The sequence below is a fragment of the Aphelocoma coerulescens genome, chromosome 1A, assembly GCF_041296385.1.
Source record: "Aphelocoma coerulescens isolate FSJ_1873_10779 chromosome 1A, UR_Acoe_1.0, whole genome shotgun sequence".
NCBI classification, from domain to species: Eukaryota; Metazoa; Chordata; class Aves; order Passeriformes; family Corvidae; genus Aphelocoma; species Aphelocoma coerulescens.
In genome coordinates, this window is record NC_091014.1 from 15629467 (window position 1) to 15642560 (window position 13094).

A 13094-nucleotide genomic window follows, 5' to 3' on the forward strand; every position below is an offset into this window, starting at 1 on the left:
TCAGGTGTTCAGTCACACCACACCACATGCTTGTTTCCCATGAGCAAACAGGCTCTTTTCTGAGTAAGGGTTATCTGTTTTCAGGTGCTGGATGTTATCCTAAGTATGCAAGAAACTGCATCTGATAGGGCTTGTCCTCTTATGTGATCAGCTTCCCCTGGTTTTCAAACAGGTCCACTGAAACCAGCGTGAACACAAAGTTATGGATATTTTTTTTTCTTGTTCCTTTTAGTTTGGCAGTAGAGATGTTTCTGGGAATAGGTTTCCTGGCAGTGCAGGTTTCAATGGTGCTGTTCCTGCCCTTGGTGGCAGGTGCCAGCTGGGGAGGGGATGGCAGTCCCTGAGCACTTCTACAAGAAGCACCAACACAAGATGTTCTCTAAATATCTTCTTGCAGTACTAAAAGGCATTTGGTGAGGATGCAGTGGGATCACTGTTCTCTGTGTGAATGAGTGCTGTATTGCTAAACAGTCCCTGTTAGTTACCACCATGACAGAATTTTGCCTCCCACCATGGATAAATCAACAGTGGCCAGTTGAGTCAGGTTTGCAATGAGCTCCTGCCTCTCTTTTGGCTGCTGTTTCTTTTGTTCTTGCCCTTCCTGTGATACTGAATACATGATCTGATTCAGTCTATGAATCAGTGTTATCCAGAGTTTTGGAGAGGTGAGGAATGACCACAGGGACAGAACTCCTTACAGGTCACCTCCTATCTCTGGGAAGGGCTGCAGAAACAGGAAGTAGAAGACAAATGGGAAGGGAAAAGGGCTCAAGACATGCACTGAGACAGAGCAGAAGTGGGAATGCAGCTGTGTCAATAACACCTACAGAGCCAGGATTTTGCATCACCCTGAAGGAATTAAATGCCACAAAAGCTGCACAGAAAAGCTCCTCCTTAAAAATTCAATGATGAGAAAGTAGACTTACATTATTAACAAAGCACGGTTTTAATAAAAATGTTTAGGCTTACATTTCAAAATTACTTACAGATAAACTTAATCACAGTGCATATATTCTTTTCTTTTAAAAAAACAGCCATATTCATTCTAAGATAATATATATTTTCTGAGTTATAAAATCCCATATAAATAGAAAATTCTTCTCAGTACACAGATTATAAGAATACATAAAAACTGGGATGCATATCTGAAAGAAATCCTGAGTATGCACTCCACAACTGGCAGAAAATAGAACAATGCTAGAGTTGGGCACAAGAAATGCTGTTGTCCCAGTATGTAATTTTCTTAAAAAAACAAAACAAAACAAAAAACTGAGAACTTTTTGGTTGCTCAACCTTGTCCAGCTCCATAGACTCAGGAATGGCTCTGGATACTCCACTCTTTGAGATTTTGGGAGCATTCTGTAGATTCTTCCGCTATCAAAAGAGAACGGCCTCTGTCTTTAGGTAGACAGAAATAAGGCACTTCCTTAGAGCAGATCCGTGGGGGCTGTAAGCAGCAGCTTGGACTTACAGCCAGAAAGCAGCAAAAAGTGTCTTTTTAATGATGATGTGTGGAAACAAATTTAGAAGAGGCAGCCAGTTCTTACACTCCTCAAGGTTCCCCTGATTATTCCCCAAAATAACAACATAAATTCAAACAAGAATAAGTGGAAACTTTGCATGTGAGAAAAATCAAAGCAAAACTTCTCTCTTTTTTTTTTTTTTGACACTGAGGTAAGCAAACAAGCAAGGTGGACTAAGAGCAAGTCATAGCAGCCTTTAGACCAGGGCATTCACCCTGTGCTTTCTCTTGTCTCTTCCAAGAGAGCTGCACAAGAGGTCTACGTGACTGGCAGCGCTCCCAGTGGTGTGACTGCATCTCCTAGGAGCAGGCAGACTGCAGCGCTGCAGGAGGACACCGACGTGCAGGAGCCTGTCAGGGTGTTTAATTCGGAGCTATTTTATTATTGTAGCACAATGGGGTTGTTTCTGGTCTTAATGAAAAGAAAAGTCAATGTCATGGAAGAAGCACAGACAATTGTGCCTGTTGTTTTCAAAGAGTAATGTAGTCATGATATATTCCTTTAAACACTGCTGTTAAATAAAATACCATGTTTTTTCATAGGGTCATGAGCTCTGACATTACTAAACCATGAATCATAAGAGCAAACTCATACATGCAAACTGCAGTAAACACACAGAGGCTTAAATTTTGCTTCTTATTAGAGTGTCAACTCAGTAGAGATAATGAAGTAAATTAGAGCCATTTATAGTCTCCTGGCTTATTCCCAGTTTAACTGGGATCAAAAACTGGATGAACAATGTTATACTGAAGTTGAGCCATAGTTGCAGAGAGCAGAACTTCACAGATAAACAACAGAGACATGATAACATTTTAGAATCAGAAATTCTCAGCAGTTTTCTGTCCTTTCAAATATTACAAAACTTATTTCTTCTTGGTATCCTATGAATACTCCCATGGTAATTTTCTTCCTGGTTTAGGTTAAAAACGACAGGAAGAAGTTGTAAATATTGCACAGTATGTTAGGATGGAAGACTAGAAAAGAGAATGGCACTTGCAGGGTGACTTTTCAGTCCAAAGAAAAGCTCTTCATTTTTTCTGCTAATTCCTGTCTCATTTCTATGTGTTTTTTCAGGTTTTGCACTTCATGGGGCAGGTTAATGTCCCACACTGACACGCAGGATTGTAACTCTGGAGAAAAAAAAGAAAATTTGCAACAGAGATGAGTTACTGCATAATTAGAAACTATTTTGCTTATCTGCTTGTTCTCAATTACTCATAAATTCACCCCATGAAGCATGATTCTTGGGGACCCAGAAGACAAGGTACATGACACTTCATGTGTGAGGTGATGCAGTTATGGGTTACAAGCTGTTTGTACTTGCACAATGATTTGGATTCCAGTTCCTAAATTTAAGAGTATCCCATTTAAAAGTACTTGAAAAACCATTTCTGGTGTCTGTGGGCCATAAGGTACTGACCTGAGCTACAGCTAATGCTAATACTGAGGTACCTGCTAGAATTTCATCTCTATCTTTCCAAGCAGATACACCCCAAAATGCTTATGAGACTCAAACCCCATTCACTGTAAAATAAAAACTGATTTCATAAGCTAGTGAATATACTGAGAAAAGGTCACTTCTTCAATCTACACTCATGCAAACAACTCTTTATTCATGAAGAATTCACACTGGATTTAGTGGAAGAGGGATAATTGAGAACACTAACATGAATCGAGGCTTACAAACTAAGGCCCCAAGGATTCTAGAGTTTCTGATTCTTCTCTGTAATTAATGTCACTCTTAAATAAAATAAAAATGCTAGTAAGCCAATAAATGTTCTTTTTGTTACAGGAATTGGGGAATACCATAGTATAAATCCCAGTGCTCTAAAGTTTGACTCATTTCAGTCAGCTCATCTTCACTTGCCCTCCTTAACTGTATACTATCTTTGCCACATTTTTAGGAGTCACTGAAACTGGGATGAGAGAAAGGTGAAGAAGGGCATTGATCAGGGCATCAACTTTAACTGTTCTTAGAAAAATCCAAAGATGAAGATTTTCTATCTTTCAGCACTTTACTATCCTAATTGTCAGGAAGCTTTTACCAATGTCTGACCGAAATCTCCCTTGCTGTAACAGAAACTGGTTAGTGCTTATCCTACCCACAGGGAATATGTGGAAGTCTCTATTTTCTTGCTCTTCATCTACATATTTGAAGCCTATTATCATGTCCTTTCTAAGCTTTATTTATATTACCCAATTTAACTCCCTGTAACATTTCCTCACAGGTTGCATTTGTCTCCTCTGGACTATTCCTAATAGTCCAGATCATTCAGCAATATTCCAAATGGTTAGGCTCCTCCAGCAGAGACCATATTAGCACTCAAAAGAGTGTAAGAATTAGCTCATGTCTTACAGGCACCCCTTTCATGGTGCAAGAGTGGTGTTTGCCTCTTCTGCACCCACATGACATGGCTGACTCATAACCAGCCTCTCATCAATTCTGACCCTTTTTCTGCAGCACTGCTGTTTAAGCTGATCATTTCCTCAGGCTGGTACAATGGATCATTCCTAATTAAATAAAAAGTCTTGCATTTGTCCTTACAGAATTTTATCCTATTTCCTTCCGGACCATTTGTTCTGTTTGTCAGGGTCACTTTGAGTTCTAATCCTGCCCTCCAGTGAGCTTGTCTTAGCTGTAAGTTTTCTGCAGATCTGAAAAGCACATTCACTATTCTTTCATCCACATCACTCATGAAAACACTGGGGATTCCTGACCTAGCACAGACACCTCTGGAAATCCATTTGATACATTCTCCAATTAGACAATGACATTTACTCTCCAAATACAGTTTCCCAACAAGTTGTATTGTATCCTTCTAACAGTGGCTTCCTCAGATCCATTTTTGGAAGTTACTTTTAGTTTGTATGAGCCCAGATATGCAAAAGAAAACAAAAACTATTTAATAATAGTGTTTCAATAAAATTATGTCAAATGATGATCAACTCTTCATTCTCAGTGAGTAGTCAAGCACAATAGTGTCTACTCCACTAATAATACAAGTTAATAAAACACAATTCAGGTACCTTTGTGGTATTTGTTGTCTTCGGTGTCACTTTTATAGCAATATCCCAAAACAAGGACCACATTCTTGAGACTCCCTTTTTCAAAGAAATAAAATATCAAATCTTAATTTTAATGTCAATTTTGTAATTTAAGGACAGAAAGAATAGGTGACATCAAGGCACTAAGAGGACAGAAAGCAGAGTTCAATCAACTGGACCCTTTATTTGAAATCACTAACCGTGAAAAACCCAGACACGAAGACAATATAGTTCCCATCTCCATTTAATGTCAGGGTTTATCAGGGTTCCAAGGCATAAGCACAGGATCAGCTGACCAGCCTGCTGAACAAGCCCAAGAACAAAGCACCCTATTATACAGCACAGGCAGAGGTAGCAGAGTCACAGGAAACAGATGTCACAGCAGAAGGACAGGCTGCCAATGAAGTCCCAGTGCACAGCAGAATGTACCAGTAACCAGTTCAGTTATGAAAAAACCAAACCAACCAAATACTCTCAGACAAAAACTGAGAAAAATTATGAACTAGAAGTTTTAAACTTATGATGGCATATGGGTGGGAAGTGGAAATAGGGGATAGATTGTAAGAAGGTGCCTACTGAATAATGCAAAGGAAAGAGCAGGAAGAGTGGTTGGATCACAAAGGGATAAACAGAATGTGGCAGTGTTTCAATGTCAACTTCCTGCTTATTTCCAACAAGACATGTCTATGCAAAGATAGATAGAAGCTGTCACATGTTCTCCTGCCATGGCAGCTCCCTGTTCCTATTGGCAACACAACGAGGGTGGAAAGCCTTGGCTTTAAGCTGGTAGAGGAATACAGGACCCAGCCTATGCCCCTGGGTCAGGATCAGGCCAGGGAAGGAACAGCCCCCACTGTGCAGACAGCCCAGCTGCAGTACTGCACCTCACACCTCATACATGGAGCCTTACACTCCCAGGGCAAGGATGAGGAGGGGGACAGTTTCTGGGGTAAATAGACTGGAGTATGGCTGAACTGTGAAAGTGCAGTTTGGAAGTTTTCTAGTGGGCCCCAGGACCTCTGCAAGGTAGAAAGAGGTTTTTCCTGCTCCAAGGAGGTCAGCACTATATTCTCCTCTGAAAGTGATGTAAATCTGGTTATAGTAGATGAAGGATGGTGGGAATCATACACATCCTCCATGCTCAGATTTTTCATCACTTTAATTTTTTTTCTGTAGCCAGTCCTATCATCCTCCTTACAAAAGTGATTGGAACTTAAGTATAATGTTTCTTATTTAGACCTAGGTCCTGTCTTACTATATAGAAATTTAAATCTGCACTTGCAAAATAAACTACAGATTTACATCTAAATTATTCTCTATAGTAAGTTTCCTGCCTATTGAACATCAATGTGTTAGGTGACAGAATTGGAAAATGACATTGTATTTCCATATTCATATATGAAGTACAGATAAAATTAATGTCTCAAAGTCTGGAAATCTCTTTTTCCTGAATTATTTACCTCTGCTTGACATTATATGTTTTAACCTTAAATGAAACTATTTCATACAAAAATATTTCCCTCTATCTTCTCTTATTTCACATAAACAGTTTGGTACTGTTGAAGAACTGCTCAGCAGCCTCAGTGACATTTTCACAGATTCCAGTAGAAACCAAGTCCTTGAGTTTAGGAAAAAAACCTCAGCCCTTATAAACAATTGCTGCAAAAAGATGATCAAAAGAAAAAAGTACACATCAAACTGCATATATCAATCTTATTTGCCATTCTTGAGATTTGTGCAAGCGCAGCTGAAGTCTTTCTCCTGAATATTAATTTTTCTATAAATAAAATTTTGATTAAAGATGTTGTGGTGACTGACTCTCAAGGCTTTTTAAATCACACTATTCTATACATTTTCCCTATCAATAACAGCAGTAAGGCAAAAATTATTATGTTTTCATAGTAACTATTCTTTACAAAATGCTAAAAATAAAATGTCCCTTTATAATACTAACATTGTAGCTATCAGGACTAGATGGACTAAAAATGCTGTGCTATAGCAGGCACCATTAACAGCTGAGCACTGAACACGCTGTAACACTTGCTGTTTCAGGCAAAGGCAAATCAGAGGAAGATGAGGTATTTTTGACTCATACAACACTGCCAGCACTATGACTTAACTGTAGTTGATGGATTCTTCTGGTTCCAGAAAGGAAGAAACAGTCCCCAGAGTAAGTTCATGATGGTAAGGAGAAAATATCCACAGCCTGCAGGTTATGTGAAACTGTGATATTTGCTATCAGGACTACAGTGTGCTGCTGAATTCACAACAGCTGCTGTGTCTTTTTTTTTTTTTTTTTGGACAGCAAACACACTTTAAATAACACTGACAGGAAAGTTTTTTCCAAAACACAGTGGAAAGTGATGGGAATCCGTATGTTGTGCCACAAAGTACTTTTGAAGTAATGTGTATTTTGAATATATTCGCCACAGCAGTACCACAAACTTGAATTGATATGGCCTTCATTACTTTTGGGAGAGGTGCGGGACAGTGTAGAGGTGAAGGAACTTTCAACAGCCAAGGAGTGCCCCTTCCTCAGCTACATTCCTATGGCTGTTCATGGTCACCACTGAAACCCCGCAACTCCTGTCTGCCTACAGCAGCTCAAAACAACTGTTCTGATGACAGGAGCAGCACAAGTCCACACCCCAAGTCCAGATGTGTAGCACTTTCCCAGCTCTGCTGTGATCTGCCTGTAACCCAAATCTAAAAGAACCACTCTTGAATGAGGATGGGAGAAGAAAACTAGGCAATAAGCAATGAAGGAAAAATAATTAAAATCCAACATGGCCCACAGAGAGAGAAGCCAGAAGTGTAACACTTGAGATGGAGAAAGAACACAGGCAGACACACGTAAGAGACCACGTGACAGGATGGTGAGAGCTGTGCTGAAGCATGGCACAAGGATGCACTGAAGGTGGGGGGTTCATGTGCAGACCAGTGACAAGCCAGGGAAGAACTGCTGCTTTATGTGGGCACGGGTATTCAGCCTACTGGTATTCAGCTTACACCCAACAGTCTGGCACTGAGGGAAAATGACAGCCATGGAGAAGAATGAATGAGCAAATCATGGATCATGCTAATCTGTTCCTGGAACACCATAACAAACAGGACACAGCAAACCTAACCTTAGCACTGATTTCAAAGTACTCATCACTTGATGGTTTTACTTACCCAGCTGAGCTGTTATCATGACTCGAACAGAATCACAGAACTTGTCTATAACTCGTACAGGACGACGCGTTGACAAATCAAGCAGCAAGATATGTCCTCCTCCTGTCCCTATCCACAGTGCAGTATTTTTCTGCAGACAAATTGTCTTCACTCTTCCAGAATAAGCCAGTTTATGTTTTGATTCCTTATTTAATTTTTCCACTTTGTTCCTACAAGTACAGAAAAAATTGGTATTGGAATTTTGTGGCACCCTATTCTTAGCTACTAAAGCAACTCTCTGAATACCAGACTTTTAAGCAATCATTCACAAAATTCTCATGCAAACAAACTGGTATGAAAACTATTTGACTTCTAAGAGCCATCTGGTCTGCTTCAGAAGACCTTTAAATAGGAAGCAGGTACACTTCTTTGTTCTCCCCCAGTTTGCAGGAGGTTAATGTCACAGCAAAGTGGGAAGAGCACACCTACACCTGCTCCTAACCTCACCATAAAAAGAAATGGATGTGGCATGCTAAGGCAGAGGACCAATTTAAATGCATATGAAAAAGTTGTCAGAGTTAATAAAAATCTGATTTCCTCCTGAATTTGTGCACTGAAAAGACATCTTGTTCAGGGGATGCAGGAAGTAACTGGATTAGTATTAGCACCTGAAGGACAGCAAAATACTTTCTTTCTTTCTTGAGCTAAATGAGTCTTCTTGACATCAGAGAGAAATTGGGAAATACAGTAAGGTCTTTGAAAAATGGGATTCTGCTTGGAATATTCTGAAGTTCTGGGCAAAAAGACAAGATAGGAAATCCACACTTGCCCAACAAACTGGGCAAATCCCTTACCTCTGGCTGGTTAGGGTACCATGCTAGAGAAGGCAATCTGATATTCAGCTTCCTATCTACCAGGCCAACAACTCTGAAAGAAAACACTTACTTAAGAAAATGTGCACAGTCAATTAATTCAGAAAGTTTTTCTGTCTTCTTGTCCCAGATTTCCACAAAATGGCTGTTTTTCTTTGCCAAGTAGATGGATTTGTCTATTGCTATTGAAATAATGTTTGCATCACTGTAAGCATTATGACAGAACCTAGAAGAGAGAAGAACTCCAGTTAGATACACAGAAAATACCTAGTAGAAAAACTTAACTACTATGACTAGGACTAGTTTCCCTCAGATTCTTGCAGATTCATTCAGCCTTAAAACCAAACTAGGCTAAGATACAACTGAAAGGCTTTAATCTTCCTACAGTTTGACATAAATTCTCACAGTAACAGAGTTAGGCTGATGACATCCTTGGAGGCACATTAATGCTCAAAGTCTATTAATAAATCTTTCTCATCAAACACTGTTTTCCCTGCTCAGGAAAAATATCCCTTAACTTCAGAGTAGGATTTGTCCATGTGAGAATTACATCAAAGACTCCCAAACCCTCAGTCAATAATTTCTAAATAGTGAGAAGTCAGCAATCAGACATGATTAAATATATATAGGGCAAAGATATGCACACATATCATACTGACAAACATGGAAGGACAAATACTGTGATAAATATGTATGTGTAATTCTAAGTAAAGTAAACAGGGCCTGGACTAATGCAACTGGAGAAGAAAACTGATCAGTTGCATAGATATTAACTTCATAAATCCTTTATGGGGTAAAAATGTATTGCCTTGTTTAAAAGCAGCAACAAATACTTTCGACAATACTGACATTCCACCTGCATTATGAAAAGAACAGAAACAAGCAAACTCAAAGAACGAGCTCTAGAACAAGACATTACATCAAAGTACTGTCAGAAATCTTTAATGAAAACAAGTGAACCAAATAACATCACTTATAAAAATAAAAAACTTACAGTTGACTTGTCTTTGTTTCAATGAGCTTTTGAACAGAGAAGTCACTGGTTAAGGCAATGATTTTTGTTCCACAGCCTCCCCAGATTACATTTTTTTCAGATAAGCATGAGGATTCATTTAAGCACATCAGGGGTGTGCTAACATTTCCTATAGTCAGTATCTTCAAAGGTGTAGCACCCTTACACTGCAAGAAAAAATATACTCTGCATTAGAAACAAGGAGGATGCAGACATTCAGAATCTTGTTAAAACAAGGCCCCACAGCCTGCTGAATTAAATTTGCACATCCAGATTTTCTGATGGTTCTGAATATTTCCAGAATGTTACTGACTGAAAAGCACCATATTCACTTTACAGATGTCTCATAGGAGACAGCCTGTGAGCAGAAACCGGCCAGAGCAGGGACTGATACTTTCTGCAACCCCTGGCACAATTCAAGAACTGGTTGGAAAGTCACATCCATGTCTTTGAGGATGTCCTACACTGGACCATAATCTAGTTCTGAAATGCACTGCAACTCCATAACTGCTCTCAACTGCATATGGCCAGGAACTAAACACCTTCAGGTACCAGCCAGTATAAACAGCTCCCAGCATTTCTTCATCTGTTCTGTGAGCAGAACTCTGACTACAGAAAACAATATTTTATTCTTGAACATAGCTGTTTCACAAAAATTTACTAAATGAGAGGAAAAAGGAGCTATTACAGCAATAAATAAAGGAGATTAAAACTGTTAGAATATTCATAATAACAACCATTAATGTCAGCCTCTAGCCAGTTTGCCAGGCCTTTCAAAGGAATTTTTCACCTCTTAAATCTATTGTTCAAAGCAGTTATTATAAAACATGTGCAGTTCCTCTCAGACTGCAGTAGAAAAATAATTTTAGTTTTAGAGAAGCAATTAAAAAATAAGTGGCATGAAATAAAGCTACTCTTGGTAGCTGCTTTAGATATTACTGATAGCACTCTGTAGAACAGACCACAAAGAACAAGTCTACCTTTACTGCTCTGTCTTCAAAAACTGCCAGTCTGCCATCAGCTGTGCCTACCAAGAAGAAATTCTTCTGTTTGCTGAAATAAAATAAAATAATTTATTCTAGAAATGCCTTAATCAGGTAAGACAAATTAAAATGAAAGGTCTCTAGTATTTCAAGTATTCAATTAACCACTAAAAGCAAACACAACCCCTGTGATCAGGAATGCAGTCCCCAGTTACACTGGGAGCAAAATTTAGTGGAAGGGCAAAATAAGCAGCTGTGAGAACAAAAGTGCAGAGTGTACAGATGTCATTTTCTGAACACCTCAATTTAGCAGTATTTTCAAAATGTAACCAAAAATATTTAAAATTCATTTATACCTTTGCTTTGAAAGAGAATTACAGTATAAACAAGTGATAGAATCTGACATTTTCTGCAGACGATGCCTTCTTGTTTCATCTTCTGTGTTAACTGCCCACAGAGAACCAGACTGAGTTCCTGCTACAATCCAGTTTTCTTTCTCAGTAGGAAGAGTCACTAAGGCCAAACTTATAATTTTACTGTCTGCAATATCCTGAGTCAGAAAAGAAGAAGAAAAACAACTTGGTCATGATTTCAGTAAGGGTAAATGCTAGTAAATTACTGATGATAAAAATATAGCACAATCTTCTTGGACTCTGGATAGACCCTTGGTTTAACTTCCCCTTTAAGAAATCTAATTCCCTATTAGCAGAATACATCATTAGCCGTGCCACTTACCTTCAAAGTGCTGGGAAGAACTCCTCAAACAGTACACAGGAAAATCTCTCGGCCGAATGCTGACAAAAAAAGATATTCTCTCTATTCTAATCAAGGTCTCAAAGCTGTCAGAAAGTTGAAAAAATGGAACTACTGCAATACTAATTGCTAACAATGAAAAGTACTGGCCTAATATTTCTTTTTCTCATTTTATTTTTAGAAAATAAATAATTTATACCAAATAATAAATAATTTATACCAAAGCTACCAATTCAGATGTATCATGGTCAGCAGACAGCAGATTGAAATAGAACTGAAGCAACTTTGGTAATGAATTATGCTCAGTTCTGGCACACATGTTCATCACAGCATATCAGTCCTGGGTAAAACCTTTCCCCTTTTCTGATGGGGCAGGACTGAGGCGTACAAAAATCATATGAAAAGAGCTGGAGGCCATCACCAAAGTGGCACAAGGAGATGGTATTTGTGGGAAGTGAGAAATTGTTAAGAGACTACCTGGATTGTTAGAGGAGGTAGAGATATGAAGGGCTGCCTAACTACTACTCCTTTCTGTGGCCTCCATGCTAGAAATAGTTTCCATTTCAGTGGAAGAAAGTAATCCAGTAGTGGAAAGACAGTATTATGAGAAAGTTCAGGCTGGATAACAGGGAGAGAGTAAAAAGCAACTGCTTTTCTACTTCATTTCATGGGTACAATGACGACTCACTTACAAGCAATCTTTGTTCTCCCAAAGCTTAGCTTTCCAGAAGTAATATCCTGCTGTTAAAATGCAATTATTTTTTCTGAAATACATCTGGGTGCCAGAAAAAATAGAATTAATGTCAACCTTCCCACATACCTCACAAGTATGTCCATCTGTATTTAGGTTAACAAATGAAAGCTGTGCCTTTTCTGTGTTTCCATTGCCTATCCAGACTCCTGCCTTCTTGCAGCTTTGATTGGCAGCCACCATGCACTCTGCTGTAGATGTGCTAGGTATTGAGACATACCTCATCAAACAGATAAGCTCTGCAGAATTCAGGATCTCATAAACCTACAAAGAAAGCCACAGCACGGTGACAACAATGGTTTGTACAGTGATAAATAATAAGCAATGGATAACAATGTTTTTTAGAATATGAACACAGCATCTCAGCAGGTCTGGTCATTTTACTGCCACCTAAAAGTGTGTAACTGCACTGATACTATTTAACAAAGTCTTTTTTGCATAGCTCTAGTAAAGACCAAGAAGTAATCTGATCTGTGTTTCACTACAATTGCTACACAGCAACACAGGGGAAAACACCAAGCTAGAACATGTGGTTGGTAGATTTCAATGAAACAATTTATTCTGGATGGTGAAAGCAGACGATATTTCATGGCTGTTTCCATTCCAGAAAAGAACAACAGAAAGAAACCTGTGCTTCTCATTAACTTAATGACTGATTCCTTTTCAGAAACCACAACTTCGTACTGCCATCTATCATAAAACCACAAAAAAATGCACTAATTAGTACCTGGCAAGATGTTGGTCGCTCCTGAGGGTTTTCCTTCAAACACTTTTTAATTAAATTTTCAACTTCAGGCCAGGGGGAACATCCATATTCTTTGACAGGATCTAGAATGTAAAATTACATAACTTTTTAACCGGCATTTACCATAGTTTTAACTAACCTTCTTCTTATTTTTAGAATTCATTTTTCTTACTGAGCTGTTCTAAGAAATATCACATTCTTAGGTAAAATGTCAGCATGAACAGCTTGGAATTGCTCATCTGCCATTAAATGCTAGA

General features: G+C 38.7%; 1 protein-coding gene across 2 annotated transcripts in view; it reads right to left on the reverse strand.

The window, feature by feature from the left end:
• Window positions 1–945: 945 nt before the first annotated feature.
• Window positions 946–13094, reverse strand: part of LRRK2 (leucine rich repeat kinase 2) — a 65036-nt gene continuing 52887 nt past the window's right edge. For both annotated transcript variants that reach the window (XM_068995071.1, XM_068995077.1), the window contains 9 exons: window positions 12820–12920; window positions 12162–12356; window positions 10945–11138; window positions 10586–10658; window positions 9588–9772; window positions 8667–8819; window positions 7743–7951; window positions 4551–4625; window positions 946–2653 (listed from right to left, as the gene is read on the reverse strand). In XM_068995071.1, coding sequence (XP_068851172.1) covers window positions 2532–2653; window positions 4551–4625; window positions 7743–7951; window positions 8667–8819; window positions 9588–9772; window positions 10586–10658; window positions 10945–11138; window positions 12162–12356; window positions 12820–12920 — 1307 coding nt within the window. In that variant the 3' untranslated portion in view covers window positions 946–2531. The remainder of the gene's footprint in view (window positions 2654–4550; window positions 4626–7742; window positions 7952–8666; window positions 8820–9587; window positions 9773–10585; window positions 10659–10944; window positions 11139–12161; window positions 12357–12819; window positions 12921–13094) is intronic.